Raw genomic sequence first — 26,635 nt, forward strand, 5'->3', positions numbered from 1 at the left:
TAATGTCATTACCCAATCCATCGAGTTTGTTGATTCACAAATGAATCTCACTCATTGATGATTTAAAACAATGTACAATGCACGTAAGTGCACGTTATTATATCCAGATTATGAGGACAAGCATCCATAATAATATAGGTGTTTGTTCTCTTATATAGTCAGTATAAAGAGAAACAACCCCACTTGGTCCTGTTCAATACACACAAAGTGTACTAGCGTAATCATGTAGTCAAGATAGACTAATACCAAATTATACTACAACCGTATCAATGGTCTGTCCAAATCCATCTAGGTTGTGAACGTTTACTTATACTTTATAAGGTACTGATGATATGATCTTCTGTGTGTCACCACATACCATATCATCTACAACATAAAATATTAGACATATACATATAACTAATAACATATATAATATGCATAACATTTGCCCATATGATTCTCATTTAAAATATAAAGAATTAGAATTAATATAAAAATAATGCTTTTAGTATATAACCATATCAGCTTTATCGTCAGTTTGATATAGTCTCACTTCTCGAATTAGTCTTACCACAAATATGTGGACGAGCGGGCAAAATGATGGGTATCTATGTTTGACAACATTATGTTAATGCTGAGTGGAATTTGCAAAAGAAAATTATTAATTTTGTAATGGTAGGTGATTCTCCGAATGTTGAAACACTTTATAGGGTTGTTCTAAGGTGTTTATTAGATTGGAATATTGACAAGAAGATTTCTACTATAACATTAGACAATTGTTCTACCAATGACTTTATGATCACTAAGCTTAAGGTTTCGATTGGTCAAGATAAAAACCTCCTTTTGAATGGGGATGTTTTTCATATCCGTTGTTGTGCACACATTTTGAACTTAATTGTGCAAAATGGATTGAGTGTGATCAAGCATGTCTTAGTGAAAATAAGAGAAAGTGTAAAGTATATCCGAGCTTCACCTGTGAGAAAGCAAAGATGGGAGGCAACAATTGGTCAATTAAAACTACAAGGGAACAAGGGTGTTAGCTATGATGTTCCGACAAGGTGGAACTCAACTTACCTTATGCTTGAATCTGCACTTGAATACAAAGATGCATTTTCTCGTTTGGAGCAAGCCAATAACGATTATAAGGTGATAAACCTTATTCCAAGATTAATAAGTAATCTGCATTTTAAATTACTTATTTTTTATGTAAATAACTAATTGAGCCTTTAATTTATATACCTTGTAGGCAGCACCATCAAAAGAAGATTGGGTGATGGCAAAAGTTATTTGTGATATTTTGAAGAACTTTTATGATGCTTCAAAGTTATTTTCAGGTACAACATTTTTAGTATGTTCAGCTTTTGTTAAATAGAAACATGGAGTAACTAACACTCGTGTCTATTATGTATCTAAAGGCACTTAATATCCAACTACAAACCAGTATTTTCCTGAGGTAGGTGATATCCATTTAAATCTGATTAGGTGGTTTGAAAGTGACAATTCAATTGTAAGCACCATGGCTGAAAAGATGAAGACAAAGTTTGATAAGTACTGGTTTGTTTGCAATCTGGTTTTGGCTATTGTAGTTGTTTTAGATCCTCGTTTTAAGTTGAAGATAGTCAAGTACTACTTTAATTTGATCTATGGTTTTGATTCTTACACTCATTTTATGAGGATTCGAGATGGACTTTATGATATTTACTCTTGTTATGAGAGAACTTTTCCATCTAGTTCTTCCTTGAATGTCAATGTTGGTACTAGTTCTGGCAGCTCATCATATGATATTAGGAGTAGTAGTCAGGAGAAGCTCAAGGCCTTTGATAGTTGGTACAACAATGGGGTTTCTACTGGACAAAATAGAAAATCAGATTCGGACTTGTACCTAGAAGAGCCAATCTTTCCAAGGGTGGAAAACTTTGACATTTTAGTTTGGTGGAAAGCGAATGCACCTAAGTATCCCACACTAGCAAAGATGGCTTGTGACATTTTGATGATTCCAATTTCAACTGTGGCATTTGAATCAACTTTCAGCACAAGTGGCAGGTGCTTGATCAATATCGGAGTTCTATGCTTCCTGAAACTGTGAAGGCTTTGATTTGTGGACAAGATTTGGTGCAGTATGAAGAAATGGGTAATATTTTGTTATCTAAAATGCTTATTTCTTTTATATTACCGTAGATGTTACTAATTCATCTTTATTCTTATTCTTTAGATGTTGGCACTTGTTCTTCTAGTGGCGGAATCACCAATGAAACCAATCCAAATGCTCCTATTTCATCTTATCAGGTGAGAGTATTAGAAGTTATATGAGACTTTACTTTGATTCTATTCCTTTTTGGAGAGTATTCAAAGTAGTGATTCATTTAAAATTTTGCAGGTTTAACTCAAGGATGTTGGAGTATGCTGGATGCAGTTTTTGAAGGTTATTGTTGTTGTTGCACTGTTTGAAGTTGAAGTCTATTTTAATGCATTTTCTAGCTTAGAATTTGTAGTAGGAAGTTTTTTGTTTTTTGTTTGTTGTTTTGCTTGTTTTTTTTTTTCTCTTTCTTCAAGTTCGAAAGCTAAGTGATAGAATGGCATTTTGTGGACTAAGGATTCATGTTTAGAAGTGTTTAGAATCCACTTGATATTTTGTTATTTTTTGTGGGGAGGACCTACCCCAGTTGTTAGGTCCAGTTATTTTCTTATGGAATGTATGCAATTTTCGTTTAGCTTGTTTCCATTTTTCTTGTGCAAAATGAATGAATGAATATCAATTTTATATAGTTAAAAAAAAATCATATTCCCATTTATTATTTTATTTGATGTCCTTAATATATAGTTGTGTTTTTCTGGATCTTCATGAAATGAATCAAGTGAAGGTTTTCGGGCTGGTTGGATTTGGGCTGGGCCGGTTCTGGACTCCCAAAAATATTCTCTAGGCGAGTCGGGCCTAAACACATACATTTAACAAATGGGCCGGACCTAGACTTATGTAGGTCCGGCTCGAATCCGACCCGTTGACAGCCTAGCTGAGATATGTAGGCAACTGCTAATTTCTAATCCTGGTAGTGTTGCTAGATATAGTAAGGATGCAAGCTATATGAGTTTCACAGGTTGTTGTGTATCTTTCAAAACTTGCATAGATGGTTTCATCGAAGGGTGCAGACCTCTTCTTGGACTTGATGGATGTTTTATGAAGGGGAAGTATAAGGGAGTTTGCCTCTCAATCATTTCTTTAGATGGTAATAATGGGATGTTTCCCCTTGCATTTTATGTCTGTGTTGCCGAGAACATTGAGACCTGGAACACTTTTTTAGATATTATGGCACCACATCTCCTTAATCACCCTGAGAAGCTAACCATTATATCGATAGGCAGAAAAATTTAGTGAATGCTGTTGGAAACTATTTCCCCAACTGCAATCACAGATTTTGCTTTAGGCACATGGTAAAGAACATGAAAACTAGATGGAGGGGCTTGGAGCTTGAAGCTTGGAATGCTGCAAAGACTTTCTCCCTAACAGAATTTGTGAAACTCATGGATGTGCTTGGGAAGACGGAGGAGAATGCAAAGCAGTATTTGTTGTCTAAAGACATTACTCTTTGGGCAATATCACATTTTGATCAAACAGCCAAGTCAGACCATCTTTCTAACAATTTTATAGAAGCATGGAATAGTTTCATATTGGAAGCTAGGGACAAACCAATTGTAAAGATGGTGTCCTGTATCATGATTTTACAGATGAAGTTGTTGTATGATAGGAAGGAGAAAAGTAAAGATTGGACTGATGATGAGCTGGTGTCTAGGATTAAGGAGATAATCCACAAAAAGGAAAATTCAATTGGGGAATTCACTGTTGCTCCAGCAGATGACAACAAGTTTCTTGTGAGAAATACTTATGGAAAGTGGTGGGTTATTAGTTTGGTGAACATGACATGTGAATGCAATGAATGACAAGTTACAGGGATCCTTTGCATTCATGTTGTGGCTGTGTTAAAACCAAGGAAGTTTCAATATGTTGAGTAAGTAGTTATGTTTTGTTTTTAAAATTATTAAATGTGTTTTACTCATTTTTACTGATTTACATATTGTTTTATTTGGTGTTGGGGGTTTTGAAGGTACTGTAGCCTTTACTTAACTGCCAAAGCTTACAAAGTTGCCTGTAGTGGTCATATCACACCTTACTTTCATGAGGATGAGTGGGAGTTGGTTAGTTTATGGCTAATTGTTTTATACTTGTTGCCGGTATATATAGATGCTTATTTGTTGTACTTTTATTTTAAAGCCTCAATCAGCTAAGTACACTTACCCCCCAGTGAGACAAAGATAACCAGGGAAGCCTAGAGTCAACAGAATGAGAGCTGATGATGAAAATGTGAACTCAACTAGGTGTTCAAGGTGTAAAGTGATTGGACATAATGTAAGGGGGTGCCAAGGTGGTGAGGTGGGTTCAAATCCATTTTCAAAACCAAAGGGAAGAGGTGGGAGGCCTAGAACTAGATTACTTCCAAACCCATACCTAACTTGACCACTTGACCCTGAAACTGGGTTACAAGTTCCTGAAGGTACTGAACCTGTAAGAGCAGAGGAAGGGGCACTAGGGGAAGAGGAGCACAAGGCAATCAAACTAATCAAGTTCCTGAAGGTACTGAGTGATCTCTACACTTCTACGGTCTAAAGATACGAATAACTCGTTTCGGTGTAGATTTCAAATCCTTACTCATGTATTTGTGCATATAGTTTAAGTAAGGGTAACCAATCTAAATTCTATGACATCATACAAATTTCTAATGCTCTAAGTTAGGAAACATAGTGAGTAAGTTTTTATTTTAATTTATGACAAACATGGTTGGTTATACTAAACTACTTGGGTTCCTTCTAGATTTTTAAGTTTACTTAACATGGAAACTACAATAAAATGAAAATCGATTTATAAAAGTGTGTAAGGAGTAAATCCACTCATGTTTTGAGACACCTTCTTGCTTGACTCTAGTTATTGCATATTAATCTTCCTTAAAATTCCTAGACAAATTTTAAATAAGATTATATTTTGATCCCTAACAATATAACTCACCTCTAAGATTATGTTGCTAGCATGAGAAACTAAAACAATGACTTATCTCTAAGTCATCACCTTAGTTCCTAACTAAACTCCACACCAACAACCATTTTGGGGTAGGATGTAGAGTCTAGCTTATGGTTCTAAACAACTACTATAATTAAATTAAAAGGGTTATTCCTCACATGAGCATCATTAACCTCCACAAAAGGAGAGTCTAGCTCATGATCATGGGTTAAAATGAAAGTTACAAGATAGATAAGTAAAAAGAGATAGAAAGAAGAAATGAATACAAAACAAACTAATTACCTAAGGAAAATAGAAGTTTTTATTTAGAACTAGAAGTGTTGTCCACCATTAAAGTGTTACAAGCTTTTCTCTAAAAACAACAAAAGCTAAAAAAAACAAAAACTAAAGACAAGGCATGTAAAAGAAATAAAAGTCAAGGAAGTAAATGCTAGCTCCTTCCAAAATCAGCCCCCCTTTACATAAGAGAGCATTTTTCTCTTTTCCCACGTGAAACATTCCCCCTTCATTTACTTTCCTCTTATCCAAAACTAATCCCCATTTGACACATCTCCTTTTTTTAGATAATCATCACTTAAATCCAACCACTTCATTAATTTCATACAAGGTATTAAATTTGCACCAATTATTTGCACCTTTGTCTTGACTTTTATGATGACTCATCAAATCTTGCGGGCCCGCCTAGTGGGTCCATGTGCAGTGTCCAGTGGCGGTCCGGTCTTTTGACATTTTTACAACTTTCCACCTATGCGTAGAGTTCATCGCACTGATCATCTGAGCAGCTCACTCATCGCATTCAGAGTCCTGGTTCAAGAGATATGAGCTTCGATAGTTTGATGCTTCGCGTAACGTAAATCCCGCTTTATTCTCATTACGTATTGTTTGAGTATTTGGGCTTTAGTCTGGATTTGTTGGGCTTCACATGGGCTTGATCGGAAAGCTTATGTATACTCTTTATTCCATGCTTAGATGCTGGCTTTATCATTATTTGTACGTTAATTGCTCAAACCTGCAAAAACACAAAAATGCGATTATTTCATGATTATTAATCACAAAATTAACCGAAATGTTATGTTTCTATGGGGTTTTATAGTACAATTTTCGGTGCTTATCACACCTTCCCCAAACAACACTTTGTTTGTCCTCAAGCAAAGAAGAGACATTAAAACAGATAAGTGGCCAAAACTGTGCATTATAAGCTAAGTCTCGTTTCGTAGAGTGCGGTTGCATTAACAGTATGCAACAAGGCCTTAAACCACTAGGAATTCCCTAGTGGACGAGTTATAGCCTCGTGAGAGTTTTCTAAAGAAGATACTCACAAACTTCATTTATACTACAACGACTTAGTAACAAAAGCTTGTTTCCTAAATTAATCTCAGATATCTATACATCTCCTTAGCGGGGAACGAGGATTAATTCCTTTGAAACTCAAGTTAATATGCATACAATAATTAAAATATCTACATATGAACATACATACAGTGAACTTTATATTGAAATGCACTAGCGGGTCGTTTCTGGATCCTTTGGAGAGCATACCTAAATGGGTTCTCACAGGTATATGTCGAAACACAAATTTGCTCATAATTTTTCCACTCAGGTTTCGTTAACTCCAGTGTGTAGTGGGCACACGTTTCCTCACATACTCGATGACAACAGAGGAGTTGAGGTCGATTGATCAAGTCTACTACTTAATATCTCACTATCCTACTTTTAATTGAGCTAGAGGTCTTTATTAGTATTGTGGGGCTTAGGTGATGGTGTAGAAGAAAATGAAAATGGATAATCAAAAATGATAAGTATGAGAGAATAGGGTCTTCAAGATATTTACACTCGAGAAATCCTTGTTTTCTTTTCCTGCTTCTACCTAAGTTTTTCCACTTTGCTCTTAAGCCTTGTACTTTTTTTTTTTTTTTTTTAAAAAAAAATATGATTCTATTTTCCTTTCCTAAAGCAAGTAACTAACTTTTATTTGGGTCAAGTCTTTCTCTTTACCTTTCTATATTTCATTATATTTTTCATACTTATCACTTAGGTAGGTTTTTTTATTTAGGATTAATAGATAGGTAAGGAATTTTTGGTGAAAGTGAAAAGTTTAATGAAAGTTTCAGTGGAATGACTAGCGGTAAAATTTGTAACAGGTAAGAATTTTTAGCTATGTCGATCCAAAGAAGGCCTAAATTCTCACCTAGGATTCGGATGGTGATGAAGTAAGTCGACGCGTGATTTTCTCTATTCGAAAAACTACTCCTCTGTGTCATCACACACATATCACTCATGTCGAGGCTTTTGGTTAGATTCTCACAGGATTGATAGTTTAAGTAGACTAACCGTAGGTTCCAGAAACTTACTGCTATGTACAATCAATGATACTTAGTGCATGAATACTCATGAAAAGATATAAAAACTATTGCGTACGTATTATCTTAATTTTTTAAAAACGAATCCTAATTCGAATGCTAATGTGAGACTTCTAGACAATTTTCATCATTGAAAAGGAAACAAGACTTTGTCACTAATTATATTTACTAACAAGAAAATATACAGACTACAAGTTACCTAATTTTTGCTACAGGTTTAAAACACTCCCAAACAGAATGATGCTTAGTCTTCAAAGTAAAAAAAATAGATAAAGAAAGGAATTACCTAATAACCGTGAGCAAAATTAGAGCTAGATTGCTGGAACAGAAAGTTGTGGTAACATAATATATTATACAGAAAAAAGAAAAACAATAGCACACTATATACAACTATATACAATTTCCTACTCAAGTTTACCATCCAGGATGTGGTGATGGTCTGCATCTTCTTTAGTGAAATGCATTCCCTTAGCATCACGCCAAAAGATAATCCTTTCCCAAATGGTGGCCCATTCTTGTTCACCGGATTTGTTCAAATGTTTCAACATCTTATCATTGTTTGGATAACAACGAACATGTCTCAAGTACCGTGCAGGATGTTTCCATTGCCTAAACCTTAATGAATGAATGATTTTGTTTGCTGGGGACATAGAATCTACCTTGACCCAGTCATGAAAAGTAGCTGAAAACTGTGGAAAATGTGTCTTCATGATTCGGCAAGCGGTTACAGGTAAAAGTATATACTGATCCCGAAAAGTGTGAGCTCATTTCAGATTGGAGATAACACAGTTTAAGAGATCAAAGAATGCATGACCTTGGGCAAGCGCATTGAAGACTACACATGCAGCATCATTGGCAGTCGAAAAATGCCAATCTCCCATGATGTTTAGAAAGACAAACAACATTGCATTTCCCACGTTCATAGTCATGCTGGCTAAGGGAATGGTGATGTCTAGCCATTTGCCAAGTTTAGTTCCCTCATCTTTAATTTCAAGACCATCACCGTATGCTACGCGAAAAGCAGGCCATGAAAATGAATGAGTAGAGTTGTGATAAATGTATAACTATGTTGCTGCTGGCTCGTGATATGGAAGATCCAAAGTTAGGGCAAGCGTTGGCTCAGAAAAGACATGGTGTGTGCCACCAACTTGGATTGTGAATCCATCTAAGAAAAAGCCATGAGCAGCGTTGAATGTTGGTGTATCTTCCATATTAGCATAAAAGTAGGCCGCCAAACTTGGAGAATAAGTTTGGTCAGGGCGAATAACAAGGGAAGACCACCCGATGTTAGTGATGTAATCACGGAAATAAATGCCATAAGCATTGGAATCCATCATAGCCTGAAAGGATTGCTCAGGTATGATTTTCGGAGGTGCCATGCTTGATGAAGATGCTACGTTTGATGAAGAAGCCTATAGGAACCATTATGGTTTCATGTAATAATTTACTACAAACCGCGAAAACCCATACGCAACGGAATAAAGGGTGTTCACGATTTTGGTTAGAATCATACCTTTGATCAGCTGTGATAACTCTAAGAATCTAAGCTCTACGAATCAGTAACCTCTTGATCTTCTGTTGTATTCCTATCCCTAGAATGGACGTTGTGTGGCCAACGATCTTCCAGCCCCTTCTTTCTCTCTTGGCCTCTCTCACGCACAAAGTTGGAACCGAATTTTGGAACTCACTTTTCTTGAGTAATCAATCAATATTTCGGCGAAGAAGGGTTTCTATTTATAGGCTACAACAGGGACCATGAGGAGAAATTAGGGTTAGGTCTCCTGACGGGCTTGGGCTTCCCATGTTCACCCAGAACACACGACCCAAGTCCGTCAACAAATGACTTATTCCACTAAAGGCCATTGTTGCACTACTGCCTTAATCCCAAATTACGTGTTATGTTTATGGGCTCCATATTATATACTTGTTGATCTCCCATGTTAAGATATTGAATGCCCATTGATTAAGTCAAGTTACTGACAACTACATTAATCAACTTCTTATGTTCTTGAGTAGTACCACTCAACCTCATTGTCATGTCAGATTAAATCCACTTGCAGGGTTTACATGACAATCCTTATGAGCTCCTCAAGGGAACATCATCAACTCGACTTCTTGCGGGTCAGGGATTCTTTCTATAATCAACAGCACACCTTACATACAATGTCATTACCCAATCCATCAAGTTTGTTGATTCACAAATAAATCTCACTCATTGATGATTTAAAGCAATGTACAATGCACGTAAGTGCCCGTTATTATATCCGGATTAAGAGGACAAACATCCATAATAACATAGGTGTTTGTTCTCTTATATAGTCAGTATAAAGAGAAACAACCTCACTTGGTCTTGTTTAATACACACAAAGTGTACTTGTGTAATCCTGTAGTCAAGATAGACTAATTAATACCAGATTATACTACAACCATACCAATGGTTTGTCCAAATCCATCTAGGTTGTGAACATTTACTTATACTTTATAAGGTACTGATGATATTATCTTCTGTGTGTCATCACATACCATATCATATACAACATAAAGTATTAGATGCATACATATAACTAATAACATATATAATATGCATAACATTTTCTCATATGATTTCATTCAAAATATGAAGAATTAGAGTTAATACAAAAGTAATGCTTTTAGTATATAACCCTATCAGAAGCCATGTGTGATGGAGTAGAGTGATGGGTAATGCAAAGATTCCTGACATACTATCAATCAGTGTATGTGAGGAAGCGTCCAAAATGAAGTAGCCACGTTGCGAATAGTAACGTGAGAGTCCAATCGGAAACAAATCAAGTATGTCGCCCACGCTTAAAGATGGTTCTGAAGAAAAATGTCCAATAAAGTTTGATTAGATGGATGACAGAGTATGGAAGAAGATAGACTCCTCCTGTAATCAAATTTAAAATACATGTTAAAATTTGATTATTGGATACAACAACATGAATTCTTATAATTCTAGTATGTCTAATTTATAAAAGATGACAAAAATATAACAACAATATTAATTAAAGGAGCACACGATGAAACACTTAATAATAATTTTATTTTATTTATTTTGGGGAAAGTTAAGTTTTGTAAAAACAGAACGCAACCCCCTTTTTCTTTTATTATTATTATTATTATTTTATGGTAGAAAATCATGGTTCATAATGATGATGAGGATGGTGATAGGAATGCAGATCATGGACAACACTGTTCAGTTCATTAATTTGTTGGCTAAGCTGGAGTTGAAGGGCCCCCTGGTTGCCAGAGATCGTAGTTTGATTCTCTATTAGAAGAGTGTGATTTTCTAATTACTGAGAGTGAGTTTCCAAGATTGCCTCTTGATCAACATCATGCATTGCTTGACGTTCTTGGAAATCCATAAGACTTTTGATGATGATTTCCTAACGTGCGTGTAGTTCATTCCCTCATGCCTTGATGAAGAAATTGAATACCTTCCATGGGATTAAAAATGTTTTGCATGGCATTTTCATCAAATAAATGTGCAGAGTTTGAGTTTTGGCCGTCCATTTCACCTGGCAGAGTATCTGGCGTCCAAGAACCATCGGCACAGTCTTTGTGAAGTACAGTAACAGCCTCTCTTTGAAAAGGTATTTCTGGAGAAACTGTTGGATAACCCCAACGCATCATAATTTTTGTGACTAAAGTAGGCAGAGGTGCTAACCTTTTTGTTTTCCTGGTGATCGCGTTCTAGAGGTGTTTGATTATGCAAAAATCATTTCTTTGATTTTGCATAATCCAAAGTAGGTGGAGTTGAGGCTTGGTGACTTCAGATTGTTGTGACGTACCAACCACATTGTGTCCCAACCAGTGGAGCACAGCTCGTTGATTCTGTTTCAAAGAGCATTGAAGAACAACGTGATTTTTATTTCCAACTTCGCCATGAGATATGGTGGCCCGTAGTAAATTTTTGACGGAATTAAATGTGGACTCTGAAAGATGGAACTCCGAGTTATTCATTGGAATTTGAAGTATGTCGGAGATAATTTTCCTAGCCAATTCAAATTGTTGTCTATAGTCATGGAAATAGAATTTTCCATTTTCAGGTCCGCTAAATTGGTAGAACATCAAGACCAAATCTCTCAAATAAGCTGCTTTTGCATGATATAGAAGAGGCATCCATCCTCGATGTACAATTTATGTGTCATAAAAAGGAGAAAATCAGTTATCATCAAAAAAATTCAGGTAGTTCTTCTTAGGCACTATCTTTCTTGGTTGATCCATTTGGAATGATAAGTGAGGGAAGGATAGTGAAGAATGCATGAGAAGAAACTGGCTGAAAAGAAGAGATTTATAGCCAATATATGAGTCTGTACGAATCAATATGCCAAGTGCAATTAGATCCATAATTAAAATCTAAAAACACAAGCGAATCATGTAATGTTGTTTCACATAAGTATGTACAACAACTATGGGTATCCATAGTACGTCTTTTCATATCAGATTTCCAAAAACAATTAATGAGGTGTTCCAATGTTAGAAAACACGGAGGAATGTTTCACACGGTAGTTAGACCTACAGTTATTTTCTGAATTGATGATCATACCTCAATAATGGAAGATGGATAGATAAATCGAGCGGCGTGCGCGACAAGTTTTAGGTGTACCATATAACGTGCGCGATTTTCCATGAACACAATGAGTTTAGATTGAATTATTTTCGTGAGTTATTGATTTTCCTTCTTTGTTATGGATTTGATAATAATTTTATTTATGTTTATGATAAAGTGAAAATAATGATACACACAAATATTAAAATAGGGGACTTAATACACACAAATATTAAATAGGGGACTTCTCCATTTAATGTTATGCATGAACCAACGCAAATACAAATGTTTTGAGAATTATTTAACACACCATAGTAATTTACAAAATGACAAAAGGAAAGAGAGATGTAAGTTACATAAATCCAGATATTCTAAAGGATGTTACGCATGATTAACAGTATCACAACGATAAATACTGCTATCGGTCTGATTTGTGGAATGCCCCATCACGTTGCTCGGGCGTGAGAACTGAAGAGTAGATTTACATTTTACCCTCTCCACATGATGTCTTGTTTTGTAAAAGCCTTTTCTTTAATAGAATTTTAACTTACTTAGCAAAAAAAACAATTCGATAATTTCTCGATCCCCATCACGATACATTATGTTGAAGAAGATGAAAATATATGAAGATTAAGTTATGGAGAGTAAGAGAATGGAATGAGTGAAGTTAGATGAGAAGTGATGGATTTTATAGTCGAAAATCTGACCTTTTTTTGATATATGACCGTTTGGGTATCTAACCGTACACGTGATTTGGGTCGGGTTTTTTTTTTTTGCCTAAGCCCAAATGAATTCCGGAAATTCCCTTTATGTTCTGAAATGTCTTGAAATTTCAAATGCGGAATTTCGATTCGTTTTAACTCTAAATTGAACGAATGAGATGTCAAAACGATCGACATTAAAAATGTCATCCAATGGAATATGACAAAGGCACATTCAACCTTTTGTATTTGCATTTTTTATTTTTTGGGGGTTTGAGTCTTGTAAAAACAGAACGCAAATTTTTTATTTTTACTTTTTTTTTTTATGTACAAATTTACAAGGGGAGATGAACGTGTCAACAACACCGCGGCTTTAAGAAGAAAACCATTATAGTAAAATCAGGCAACTGTCATGTCGGCTCTGGGATGAATCCAATCCAGCCAGACTGTGGCTTAACCTTTATGTTTTGGGGGCCTAGGGTTCAGGATGGTACCATCCCTGACCAATATGCAATGGTCTAATAATAATATTACCCTTAGTACATATGGTATAGCCTCAAACCACCCGAACTGTCATCAAATAGAAAACTATTCGGGGTTGGCCTGGTGAAATCCATTGCCCGTGCGAACGAGGGACCATCCGATGTTGCACATCACGACTCTCTCTGTGCACAATGCTTAGTGCAAAGGTGAAAATAAAAGACACGAGTATATACATGTTGAGTCTTTTAACGTCAAATCCTCAAGACGAAGGTGAGTCTTTTAACATCAGATCCTCAAGATGAAGATGAGTTTTTAACATCAAATCCTCAAGACGAATCCCAACCTATGGGAACAACGGGGTGACGACGAAGTTTATCCTGCTAAGCTGGTGTCAGACAATAATATACCTTATACCGGCTCATATCGGATAGTAGTTCAAGACCTAGACAAAAAGGTGTTTGACAATTCATACACCACCCCATCCTTCGCGCACGTCGCTTTTGAGCAAAAGTACTACGACCATTACCTATTCGAGATGGGTGAGATTTACACCAAATGATATGCTGGAGCTCGAGAGGAAAAGAATAGAAAAGGGAAGAGAAGGAAGGATGGGAAATTTTTGGTACCCATTGTTGACCAGAAGGCACGTTTGCTCGATTATCATAAGACATTTATACTCAGTTCTGAAATAGAGTTTTTGTGGACTCAGGTTTCGGCGCTTGCAACCACACACTCTAGGATATTTGAGAGAAGAAAATAGAAGAGGGCCCGGCTACTATAATGGTGTACTTTCCCTATTTTAAACACCTGGAAAGAAGTACACCAACGAATCTTTAGTCTTTGTAGACTGGATCTTTGAGAAGAGTCTTTTCGACATCTGGAGAACACAACTCATGATAATATTTAAGGCGTTGGCCATTTACTTTAAATTCGTTGTCATTGTTTAAATTTTTCAAAGAAATATCCCCATAAGGGGTGACAGCAGAGATAGTGAAAGGACCAGACCATTGAGTTTTTAATTTTCCTGGAAAAATGTGTAATCTCAAGTTGTACAACAAAACTTTTTGACCAATTTTGAATTCTTTTCTTAATATGTGCTTGTCATGCACTCTTTTAATGTTGGCTTTATAGGATTTTGAAAGATCATAGGCATCACTCCGAATCTCCTCAAACTCATTTAACTACAATTTTCGCTTCTCGCCTTCCGCATTGGTATTATAATTTAGGTTTTTGATGGCCCATAGAGCACGATGCTCAAGTTCAACCGGAAGATGACAAGGTTTACCAAAAACGAGGCGGTAAGGGGACATGCCTATAGGTGTCTTAAAAGCCATTCTATATGCCCACAAGGCATTAGATAATCGAAGAGACTAGTCTTTTCTAGATGGATTAACTGTCTTTTCTAAAATTGATTTAATCTCTCTATTAGAGACTTCTACTTGGCCATTGGTCTAAGGATGATACGGAGTTGCCACTTTGTGAGTGACTCCATATTTCTTTACTAATGATTCAAAAAATTTATTACAGAAATATTTTTCCCCATCACTAATTATAGCTTTGGGAACACCAAATCGAGAGAAAATATTTTCATTTACAAACAAAATAATAGTTTTGTGATCATTAGCACGGCATGCCATTGCCTCAATCCATTTTGACACGTAGTCAACAACTACCAGTATGTAGAGAAAACCATGACAATTTGGAAATGGACCCATGAAGTCGATGTCCCACACATCAAATATTTCGACAATTAAAATTGGATTTAAGGGCATCATATTGCGTTGAGTAATGCATCCTAGTTGCTAGCAGCGACTGCATGCTTTGCAATGCTCATGTGCATATTTAAACAGTGTTAGCCAAAAAAATCCACATTGTAGAACCTTGGCCACAGTTTTCTTACCACTGAGATGACTACCACAAGATTGTTCATGGCAGAATGCTAACACGTCATTGTGTTTCCAGTCGGGAATGCAACGATGTATCAATTGGTCGGAACAATACTTGAAGAGGTAGGGATCATCCCAGAAATAAAATTTTATTGTGGATAAGAACTTTTTCCGATCCGTACGAGTCCAAGATGAAGGGACTTCCTCGGTAACTAGGTAGTTTACTATATCAGCGTACCAAAGAGTTGAAAAAAATGGAATACAAGTGTTCATCTAGGAATGAATCATAGATGGGTTCGGCATCATTATCGACATCATTGACGAGTCATGATAAATGGTCTGCAACCACATTCTCGCAATCTTTTTTATCTCTAATTTCTAGAGTAAACTCTTGCAAGAGGAGTATCCAGCGGATCAACCTCTGTTTGGCATCTTTCTTTGCTAAGAGATAACGAAGCGCCACATGGTCAGTGTAGACTATTGTGGAAGAACCAACTAGGTGAGGACGAAACTTATCCAGGGCATAGACAACTGCGAGAAATTCTTTCTCAGTGGTGGTATAATTACGTTGAGCTTCATTATGAGTTTTACTAGCATAGTAAATGACAATTGGTTTATTCTCTCGGCGTTGCCCTAGGACAGCTCCAATAGTGTAGTCACTCGCGTCACACATTAATTCAAAAGGTTTAGACCAATCAGGGGGTTGAATTATCAGAGTTGTAATCAGGGTAGACTTTAAGGTCTCAAAAGCTTGTTTGCAATCGAAAGTGAAGTCAAATACGACATCTTTAAGCAGGAGATTTGTTAAAGGTCGAGCAACCTCTGAGAAATCTTAAATAAATCTCTTATAGAATCCTGCGTGTTCTAGAAATACACGTATGTCGTGAGCTGATTTTGGTATAGGAAGTAAAACAATTTTTTCAATCTTAGCTTTATTGACTTTGATTCCATCCTTTGAAACGATATGACCTAGAACTATTCCTTTTGTAATCATAAAATGACATTTTTCCCAATTAAGAACGAGATTTTTCTCTTCACAACGTACTAAAACTTTTTCAAGATTTGATAGACACTATCGAAAAGAATTACCATATATTGAGAAATCATCCATGAACACTTCCATAAAGCGTTCAACCATATCACTAAAAATGTGAAGCATACAACGTTGAATGTACCCAGTGCATTGCAAAGGCCAAAAGGCATTCGGTTTATATGCAAATGTACCAAAAGGACAATTGAATGTTGTTTTTTCTGATCGCCAGGATCTATGATTATTTGAAAATATCCTGAATAACCATCAAGAAAATAGTAAAATGCATGACCCGCTAACCGTTCAAGCATCTGGTCAATGAAAGGAAGTGGGAAATGATCTTTACGAGTGATTGCATTAAGTTTGCAATAGTCAATGCATATTCACCACCTCACTGGAATACGAGCGGAGATGCATTCATCTTTATCATTTCGCACAACTGTAATGCTAGACTTCTTGGGAACAATGTGCACTAGACTCACCCAAACACTATCCGAGATAGGGTAAATAATACCGGCATCCAGTAACCTTAAAATTTCTTCCCGTACAACCTCCTTCATGGTAGGATTAAGAAGACATTGCGACTCACGTGATGTCTTGGCATTTTCTTCAATATGTATGCGATGGGTGCACACTTTAGGGTCAATGCCTTTAATGTCATCAAGAGACCATCCAATAGCAGAACGGTGTTCTTAGATGACCTTAATTAAATGTGATTCCTGATCGGCAGCCAATTGTGATGATATGATAATTGGGTGACTATCATCTAGATCTAAATGTAGGTATTTTAAGTCCGAAGGAATAGACTTTAAGTTAGAGGTGGGAGGAGTGGGTATTAAAGATTCTTGAGGAATGTCGTCTTCCATATAGAAAATAGATTGATGTTCATCCAAGTCGCTTGATAGGACTATAGTAGAGTCAATTAGTGGTATTGACTCTAAGAACTCGTTAACATCCTGTGAATAAGCATCCACATCAAATTCAAAATCACCACATGAAAGGAATTGGTGTACTTCATCCTCAGGAAAAGTGTTTGTGAAATATTCCTGCACAAGGGTGTCAATCAGGTTAACCTCCCCATCAATGTCATTCTCTGGAATTTGTTTCATCAACTTGAACACATTAATCTCGACCGAAAGATTTCCGAAGGATATGGTCATAGAACCATCCCTATAGTTTATGAGTGCATTAGCAGTTGCTAGGAACGGATGCCCTAATATGATAGGAATAGAATCACAGGCAACTTCTGTATCCAAAATGACAAAATCGATGGGATAGAAAAAGTCTTGGACTTTTACAAGTATGTTTTCCACAATGCCTTTTGGATACTTAATGGAATGATCGGCTAATTGTAGAGTCATCGTGATAGGTTTAAGCTCATGAAGACTTAGTTGTTTGAATAAGTAATAAGGAAGTAAGTTCACACTCACTCCTAGGTCTAGTAATGCAGTGGTCGTATATTTGTCACCTAATGTGCATGGAACTGTTGGTCTACTAGGGTCCTTGTATTTGACTATTCCATTGTATTCGGTGATTGACGGAAACTATTCAGTAAGAAATGCTTGTTGAGGAACATTTGTTCTCCTTTTTGTGGTGCACATATCTTTCAGAAATTTTGCATGTTTTGGCAATTGTTTTAGGGCATCGAGAAAGGGTAAGTTGATTGTCAAATTCTTAAAAGTTTATCGAATTTCATCAAAATTTTCATCAGGTTTATTCTTTGCTAAACGGGTAGGAAATGGTGCCTTAGGGCGGAATTTGGCATAAGGATTCGCTCGTTCGTTTCCCGATTTTTGAGTTTGTGACTTTGATGAACTAGGTGTTTCCACTGTTGGTTCATTATCTGGAGTATATTCATTGGAATCTTTGTTTACTTTTGTTTGATCATCTGGCATACGGATTTGATTGTCAATGGTTTTGCCCGAACGAAGAGTAGTTATTGCATTCATCTCACCTTGGTTTGGAGCATTTATACTAGGTGCATTTGTGACTTCACAGGCAGTGTTCGCTGGCTTAGGGCTTGGAATTGCTTGGGCGGGAAGCACGCCTTTCTGACTCTTTTCTTGTGCTAATTGTTGAAGTGATTGTTGGATAGACGTTAGGATTTGGGATTGCTGGTTCATGTAAGCGAAGAAAGTCTTGTTTGTCCTATCGGTAGCGAGAGGCATAGGTTGTGCAACAAGGACGAGTTCACGATTATTGCTTAGAAGTGGTTGATTATAGCCAAAATTTGGATTGGCTGGAACAAGGTTGCGGTTGTTTTGATAGTTAGCATTGGAATTACTTTGAAACGGATTTTGACTTTGTTGGTATTGCTGATTATTTCCTTGGCGGTATGGAATAAAATTGTTGATTGGTCGAACAATTGGATTGGCAAAACCTGGATGAGCCATCTGTTGATTATTCGGGGACCAAGTGAAATTCGGATGTTGTCTCCAAGGTGCATTATGAATGTTGAATGCACATGCCTCCTCCTGTGTTTGGGTAGGGGGAGTATGTAACAAGGGACAATAAGCATCGGGATGGTCTGGACTGAGACATAAAACACATGGGGAAGTGTTAACGTTCATAACCTGTTGTGGAAGTTGATTGTTTACTTGAATTGCAAGAGCATCTACTTTTTTAGTGAAGGATTATATCAGTTTCTTCAATTCGAGATCTGGTTTTACCTCAAAAATAGACATAGCTTTTGTAGATGACCTAGAAGAATCAGGTTACCCCCCCCATGTGTACCTCTTTTTAAACTTGTTTTTCAAGAAAAGTATATGCTTCAGTAGCTCCTTTGTCCATGAAGCAACCGCCGTTCATTATATCAAGAGTTTCTTTTTGATAATCAAAAAGTCCATTAAAGAATGAACGAACAAGGACAACTTTGTCTAGCTGGTGATGAGGACATTTATCGGTAAATCAACTCCATGCTTCCATAAAGGATTCATGAGGATTTTGACAAAAGAATTGAATTTTCTGAAGCATTTCAGTAGTTTTCTTCTGAGTATAAAATTGTAGCATGAAAGCTTAAACAAGTTTATTCCATGTGTCTATGGATTGTGGTTGTTGTCCTGCTAGCCAAACTGATGCTTTATCCGCTAAAGTGAATGGAAACAACCGAAGCAAGAGACGGCTGGATGGTGAAATGTTGTGGCCACTTGCTGAAGCCTACGAAGGTGATTATACGATTTTTCATGATCCAAATCATGATACACAGGTAACAAACTAAAAACGTTGGGCAGAATTCAAAAATCACCTACAATATCCTCGAGTTTGATGTAGGAAGAAGGTCCTTCCTGTAATGCTGTGTAGAACTCCGAAAGGGACTTCTCAGCTGGTGGATTTTCGTCAACCATAACGAATGAAGGGAATGATGACAAAGAATCTTGTTGATTTGGATTAATAAATGAAGAACATTGTGGAGGTGAGAATCTACGCAAATGCTTATCGTATTTTCTCTTACGATAAGTATGTTCAAATTCTTTAGTTGAACCAGACCTTCATCTCATGCAAGCATAAAATTAGATCTAATTGACAAAAGGAACGTATTATTACTTGGATTTTATGATTATCTTTAAGCATTAGAGTTGAACAACTTAGGCCTAAGTTGCTATTAACGTGGCAGTGAAGTTAGGAATACGTGTGCATAAACCAACAGCCAGGTCACAAGAGAGATAGGAAACTAAAATACAACTTTTGTTTTGTATAATAATTCGATTTCGTCAATACTCATTGAGATTGTGATTGTCATATAAAGAGCAGCTTCACCCTATTATAAACAACTTATCCAACTCAGATTTTAACCCTTGTTGGAATGTTCTCTTTTTTCATGACAAAATCGACTTATTAAACAAGACAATTTTCTAAAATAATGATTTTGGAGGATAAAACAGTGGATTTTGACCTTGAAAATGACCTCAAAACATAATAAGTAAGTTTTTATTTTACTTTATGACAAACATGGTTGGTTATACTAAACTACTTGGGTTCCTTCTAGATTTTTAAGTTTACTTAACATGCAAACTACAATAAAATGAAAATCGATTTATAAAAGTGTGGAGAGAGTAAATCCACTCATGTTTTGAAACACCCTTCTTGCTTGACTCTAGTTGTTGCATATTAATCTTCCTTAAAATTCCTAGACAAATTTTAAATAAGATTATATTTTGATCCCTAACAACATAACTCATCTCTAAGATTATGTTGCTAGCATGAGAAACTAAAACAATGACTTATCTCTAAGTCATCACCTTAGTTTCTAACTAAACTCCACACCAACTACCATTTTGGGGTAGGATGTAGAGTCTAGCTTATGGTTCTAAACAACTACTAGAATTAAATTAAAAGGGTTATTACTCACATGAGCATCATTAACCCTCCACAAAAGGAGAGTCTAGCTCATGATCATGGGTTAAAATAAAAGTTACAAGATAGATAAGTAAAAATAGATAGAAAGAAGAAATGAATACAAAACAAACTAATTACCTAAAGAAAATAGAAGTTTTTATTTAGAACTAGAAGTGTTGTCTACCATTAAAGTGTTACAAGCTTTTCTCTAAAAACAACAAAAGCTAAAAAAAAAACAAAAACTAAAGACAAGGCATGTAAAAGAAATAAAAGTCAAGGAAGTAAATGCTAGCTCCTCCCAAAATAAGCCCCCCTTTACATAAGAGAGCCTTTTTCTCCTTTCCCACGTGAAACACTCCCCCCTCATTTATTTTCCTCTTATCCAAAACTAACTCCCATTTGACACCTCTCCTTTTTTTAGATAATCATCACCTAAATCCAACCACTTCATTAATTTCATGCAAGGTGTCAAATTTGCAACAATTATTTGCACCTTTGTTTTGACTTTCATGATGACTCATCAAGTCTTGCGGGCCCGCCTGAGTGAGTCCATGTGCAGTGTCCAGTGGTGGTCCGGTCTTTTGGCATTTTTACAACTTTCCGCCTATGCGTACAGTTCATCGCACTAATCATCTGGGAAGCTCACTCGTCGCATTTGGAGTCCTGGTTCAAGATATATGAGCTTCGATAGTTTGATGCTTATGTGCATGTAATCCCGTTTCTGACTGGATTCTATACTATTTGAATCTTTGGGCTTTAGTCTGAATTTGTTGGGCTTCACATGGGCTTGATCGAAAAGCTTATGTATACTCCATATTCCGTGCTTATATGCTGGCTTTATCATTATTTGTACGTTAGTTGCTCAAACCTGCAAAAACACGAAAATGCGATTATTTTATAATTATTAAGTACAAAATTAACCGAAATGTTATGTCTCTACGGGGTTTTATAGTACAGTTTTGGGTGCTTATCACTGAGGATGCTACTCAAGTTGTGAGAGGCAATGAAACTAATCAAGTCAATGAAAGTGTTGAAGGTGCTGATGCTATGAGAGGAAGGGGAATAGGAAGGGGCACTAAGGGAAGGGGAAGATGAAGAGTCAGTGGTCAAGTGATTGAAGCTAACACAAGCAATGAGGGTGATGTACCTGTGAGGGGTAGAGGAAAGGGCAGTAGGGGTGGCAGGGGAAAAGGAAAGGGTAGGGCAAATGTAGAAAACCAAACTGAAGCATCTTATGGTGATGGACAGACTCAGCCACCAGGTCAGTCACATACTACAACTGTCACAGCACCCATGCCTCCACCAAAGATAAGAAGGAAAGAAACTTCCTTGAATGATATATCAAGTCAAGCATCTTGCACTGGAGGTGTTTCACAGCCAGCTTCACAACAAGGATGACCTAATATTATCCTTGGTATTTTGGAAACATGTTGTTTGTTAGACAGTTGGTTATTGTTATTTGCAACTTGGTTATTGTAATATTTTGGTGTTTGGTTATGATGTCAATAATTGTGTTGTAATGCTATGGTTGCAGTGCTATGTTTGGGCATGTACTTATGTTTGCAGTACTATGGCTGTTTTGGGGACTTATGTACTTATGTATGCTGTCAGTAATGAATGTGTGTTTCTTAGATTTTAAATGTGGTTAATAATGTTGCAGACATATCTCCAAATTTGAAATGTCATCCATTAATTTAGGGAATATTCAGATATATTATTTTGGAACTGATAACTTCTTGACAAGTTCTGCTACATCAGATACATTGCTCTCTATTTGCATCTTAAGAAGGCCATCAATACATAGCTTCAGTTTACCCTCTTCTTATGTTGGCTTCTTCAGTTTACCTTCTTCTTCTATTGGCTTCTTCAGTTTACCATTTTCTTCTTTTTGCTTCTCCAGTTCATCAAACCACTTAAAGCCACTGCATATTGGTGATCCCTTACACCTAAGAAACCTTTTTCCCATGTTGTGTTCTTGGTCACTCTTCCTAACTACCATGGTTAGCTTGCAACCAGGGTAGACACATGGATAATCTAGCCATTTGCACTGGTACTTCCAATGATCCGATTCTCCACAGTTAAAACAACCTCCAAAACCTTCATTATTGTCACATGATGCTATTCCTCGACACCTAATGCTATTTCCTCCCTGATATTAACACAGAAAAACAAACAAAATCTTAATTTGTATAAACCTCTTTTAATTTGTATAAACCCCTCATTTTTTAACTTTAATTTGTTTTGACTCCTAAATTGGCAGAGAGAGACTTCATCCACAAAAGGAGATGAGGAAGATGAGGAAGTCTATTATAACTTATAACAGATGCAAAACAAGTTCAAAAATTACTAACCTGACTTGATAAGGCACTTCCAAAACCACCACCACCCATTTTCTCCAAAACATGAAAGAAATGAGATTGGAGGTGAAAACAAGAAATTGGAGACTAATGAACCCAATTTATAGTGGTTACATCACGAAAGGTAAAATTGGTATTTCACGTATAGTTAAATTTGTTAGAGTCAAATTAACCCAACGGCTCTTTTTTAGGGATATTTTAGGCAATAGAGCAAATATGGATGATTTCTGAACGGGGCAGGATGGAATGGAGGGACTTTTGTGATGATTCAAAATTTGGGGGTAAACACAAATCCATGTTATAAAATGGGGGGTTTTCACTAATTAACTTTTTAATTTATCATGTTTCAATGAAGGAATTTATCCTCCTCTAACAACTCTTGAACAAGGCAACTTTGTCAGTTACATGAACAAGGTAGCACTTTCTGAAAATCCATTATGAAGCGCCAACTATGCGGTAAGATGTGTGTACGTAAGTTGGGAATCTGACAATCTGTAACGGAGAAGATTGGATTCTGGAACAACAATAACAGACAGCGTATTTTTGGAGTCAGATCAAACCTGCACCCATTTAGATCCAACAAGGCTAGTGTGTTTATCGGTTTACGCAAGCAAGTCTTCAAAGATTTAATTATTTTTTTCAGAAATTGACAAAATAAGAAAAAGAAAAGGAAACTTCCACTGCAAAGCAGATTGCGGTGGTAGACAAAGACTGCAATCACAATAATTTTATCACACATTTTCTTCGATGGATATACGGTATAGGATAATGATCTATTAGACCCCATTTGGTATTTTGTTAATTAACAAACATCATTTTCTTTGATTTCATAGCTTTAAAGTCTTAACATAGTTGTACGGTTGTACCTATGATCTACTTTAAAGTTGTACATTGTAATAAAAAAACGATTTGCAGAAGTTTGATATTGTAACTCCTTCTAACGACTTTACAGACAACAATTAAGACATGATATAATCAGCCAAACGGGGCCCTAAACATGTTGAACTTTTACCTATGCAATGTATTCAACTGAGCCAATTCAAGCACATGCCGGAATAAGAAAGAGAAAAACAGATAAGAAACTGAATCCAACTACTCCTGGTCTAGGGGTCTAGACTCTAGAGTAACATATTATTGCTTATCCCAGAAGCAAAACAGAAAACTGTCTCAATAAACTATTAGTGTTGATCAAGAAAAAAGTAAATTTGTTTGGTGGCCTGATCATGGTGAATTATAGCCTCCTCATTAAAAGTGAGGAAAGACCCAGTCTGAAATTTCAACTGGCTTTCGGTGTTACTGCTACTATGTGCCCTGTAGCTCTGAACTTCATAGTTCATAATTTTGTTTTAACATTTGTTTACCATAATAGCATCAATTAACAATATAGTAATGTTCTGTGTCTGAACTCTGAATCAGACGGTCAAACCCCTACTGAAGTTGCATTGAAGCTACCTGACTTTGACTGGGTGAAATTGTTCCTGTCAATGTATCTCATCTCATCTGCAAAATGGCTACTTCTTATGGTTGATATGAAATGGGACTACTTCCGTACCATCCATCTCTATTCTACTTTTAAAGGCCATTCCCCGATCGAGCTCCAATTACATTGAAAAACTTACTGCCTGACAAAGCTCACCCTAAATTTTCTTTCTTAATAAGTTCAATAAATGACAACAATCAAGCTTGAGGGATCGGTCTTGGGCATTGACAATCAAATCATGTTATTCCCGACCAACCACTTAAAAAATCATATATGGCAACTTGCATTAGGAAAACGCCTTCCTTTTACTGTTTCATGCAACACAATTTGTTTCAACATGCAACGAATCAGCACAAGTTTGGATTTCTACAAGTCAAGAAAATTGGGTAAAAGGTTCCTATAAAGTAGTTATAATTTCTGTTATACAAGTTTTATAGAACTAAAATGAGTATGCCGGGTCCACTACAAGACTCTTTCAAAAATATATTTTAAAATGTTAATTTCTTTCTTGTAACAGTGGATACGGACATGCAGTTAGAAGGTTTGAATTTTATTCTCTAGAAGGCTAGAAGCAAAACACACAGACTTTAGTAACATATACATATATGAATAACTTTCACCATCATAAACAGAATAAAAGATGTCTGAGCACCCTTAACATTGAAGTGTTTATAAATAGCAATATCACATTAGACAAAGATAAAGACATTAAGTGTAACTTGAAAATTTTACCTTCTGCTTATTAACATGGCTGCAGTTGCACGTAGTTTTCTCTATGTTCATCTCTTCATCACGGTTGCTCTTGCAGCCACCACAGCTGCTTCTCTCTCTCCCACTTTCTACGACAAAGTGTGCCCTAAAGCATTGTCAACCATTAGGAGTGGTGTTGAAATGGCAGTGCAGAAGGAGCGTCGTATGGGTGCTTCTTTGCTTCGTCTCCATTTTCACGATTGTTTTGTCAATGTAAGATCAATTACAATTTACTGATATGATCCATTGGTTTCTTAGCTTAAATATGCTTAATTATGATGTCCTAATGAACTTGATATAAATAATGTAGGGTTGTGACGCATCAGTTCTATTAGATGACTCCTCAACTATCGATAGTGAAAAGAATGCTGCGCCCAATCTTAATTCGGCTAGAGGATTTGAAGTTATTGACAAAATCAAATCAGAGGTGGACAAGGTTTGTGGATCCCCAGTGGTGTCATGTGCAGATATCTTGGCTGTTGCTGCTCGTGACTCGGTGGCTGCAGTAAGTACAGTTACTAATCACTAGTTAATATTTGCTTAGAATCAGCAAAATTCTTTGGCTTGCATCCTTCTACTTTCTGTTCATTTGGAATGCTAAAAATCACACACTACATCAAACCAGCTGATATCGAGACAAAAGATGGAGACTGATTCATGATATCAATAACCCTATTTAATCTCTTACAGTTTTTTTTTTTGTCTTTCTATAGTTAGGTGGCCCAACATGGAAGGTGGAACTAGGTAGGAGAGACTCTACCACTGCAAGTAGAACAGGAGCGAACAACGGTATTCCTTCACCATTTATGGATCTTCCCGCACTCATCAACAACTTCAGGAACCAAGGTTTAAATGAACGTGATCTAGTTGCGCTCTCCGGCGGACACACACTAGGGTTTTCTGCATGCGGTCTCTTCAGAAATCGGATTTATAATGAGGCTAACATTGACACTAAATTCGCTCAAGATCGGCAAGCAAGATGCCCCAATCTGGAGGTGACAACAACCTTGCACCACTAGACCACACAGCTGCAGTCTTTGACATAGGCTACTTCAAGAATTTGGTGCAGAAGAAAGGCTTGCTTCACTCAGACCAGGCATTATTTAATGGGGGAAGAGTGGACGAACTAGTTAAGACATACAGCTCAGACTCTGGAGCTTTTTGGTCAGATTTTGCCAAATCTATGATCAAAATGGGAAACATAAAACCCCTGACAGGGAAAAATGGCCAAATTCGATCAAACTGTAGGAGGGTGGCTTAAACTAGAACGTAAAATTTACGGTCTTCAGTTTTATTATCTTCTAAGAAAGAAGTTGGCTATTGAATTCTTTTACATTTGATTGAGCAGTGCTAATGTAAGCTGTAGTGCAATGTCTTTTTGAATAAAATAATATGATAAAAGTAATACATATCGTTTTTTGCTAAACAACTATACACCGCTAACACATGCAAACTCACTAAAAGCGTGTAGCGTGTTGTTCATATGACAGTAACAAGCACACTATCATACCATGCCCAACAAATATACCTTAAAAATATAACAAGCAAGCAAGTCAATGGAAATTTCAATAGCCTTAGCAATGAGGTCTAAGGTTCATAGGGACCGTTTCTTTTATCGTTGAATAAAGTAGAT

General features: G+C 36.5%; 1 protein-coding gene and 1 pseudogene across 2 annotated transcripts; both read left to right on the top strand.

Moving 5' to 3' along the window:
* Positions 1 to 654: 654 nt before the first annotated feature.
* Positions 655 to 2,365, top strand: LOC147490125 (zinc finger BED domain-containing protein RICESLEEPER 2-like). Its single transcript, XM_086574804.1, has 6 exons — positions 655 to 1,128; positions 1,229 to 1,316; positions 1,440 to 1,822; positions 2,014 to 2,113; positions 2,195 to 2,268; positions 2,360 to 2,365. Exons 1-6 carry the CDS (start codon positions 655 to 657, stop codon positions 2,363 to 2,365), a joined length of 1,125 nt encoding a protein of 374 aa, XP_086430930.1.
* Positions 2,366 to 24,894: 22,529 nt separating this feature from the next.
* On the top strand, positions 24,895 to 26,428 carry LOC147490126 (peroxidase 4-like; annotated as a pseudogene). The gene is made up of 3 exons (XR_015201144.1): positions 24,895 to 25,215; positions 25,313 to 25,507; positions 25,716 to 26,428. The product of XR_015201144.1 is annotated as a peroxidase 4-like (transcript).
* Positions 26,429 to 26,635: the final 207 nt, after the last annotated feature.

The sequence above is a fragment of the Coptis chinensis genome, chromosome 7 (genome assembly GCF_015680905.1).
Source record: "Coptis chinensis isolate HL-2020 chromosome 7, ASM1568090v1, whole genome shotgun sequence".
NCBI classification, from domain to species: domain Eukaryota; kingdom Viridiplantae; phylum Streptophyta; class Magnoliopsida; order Ranunculales; family Ranunculaceae; genus Coptis; species Coptis chinensis.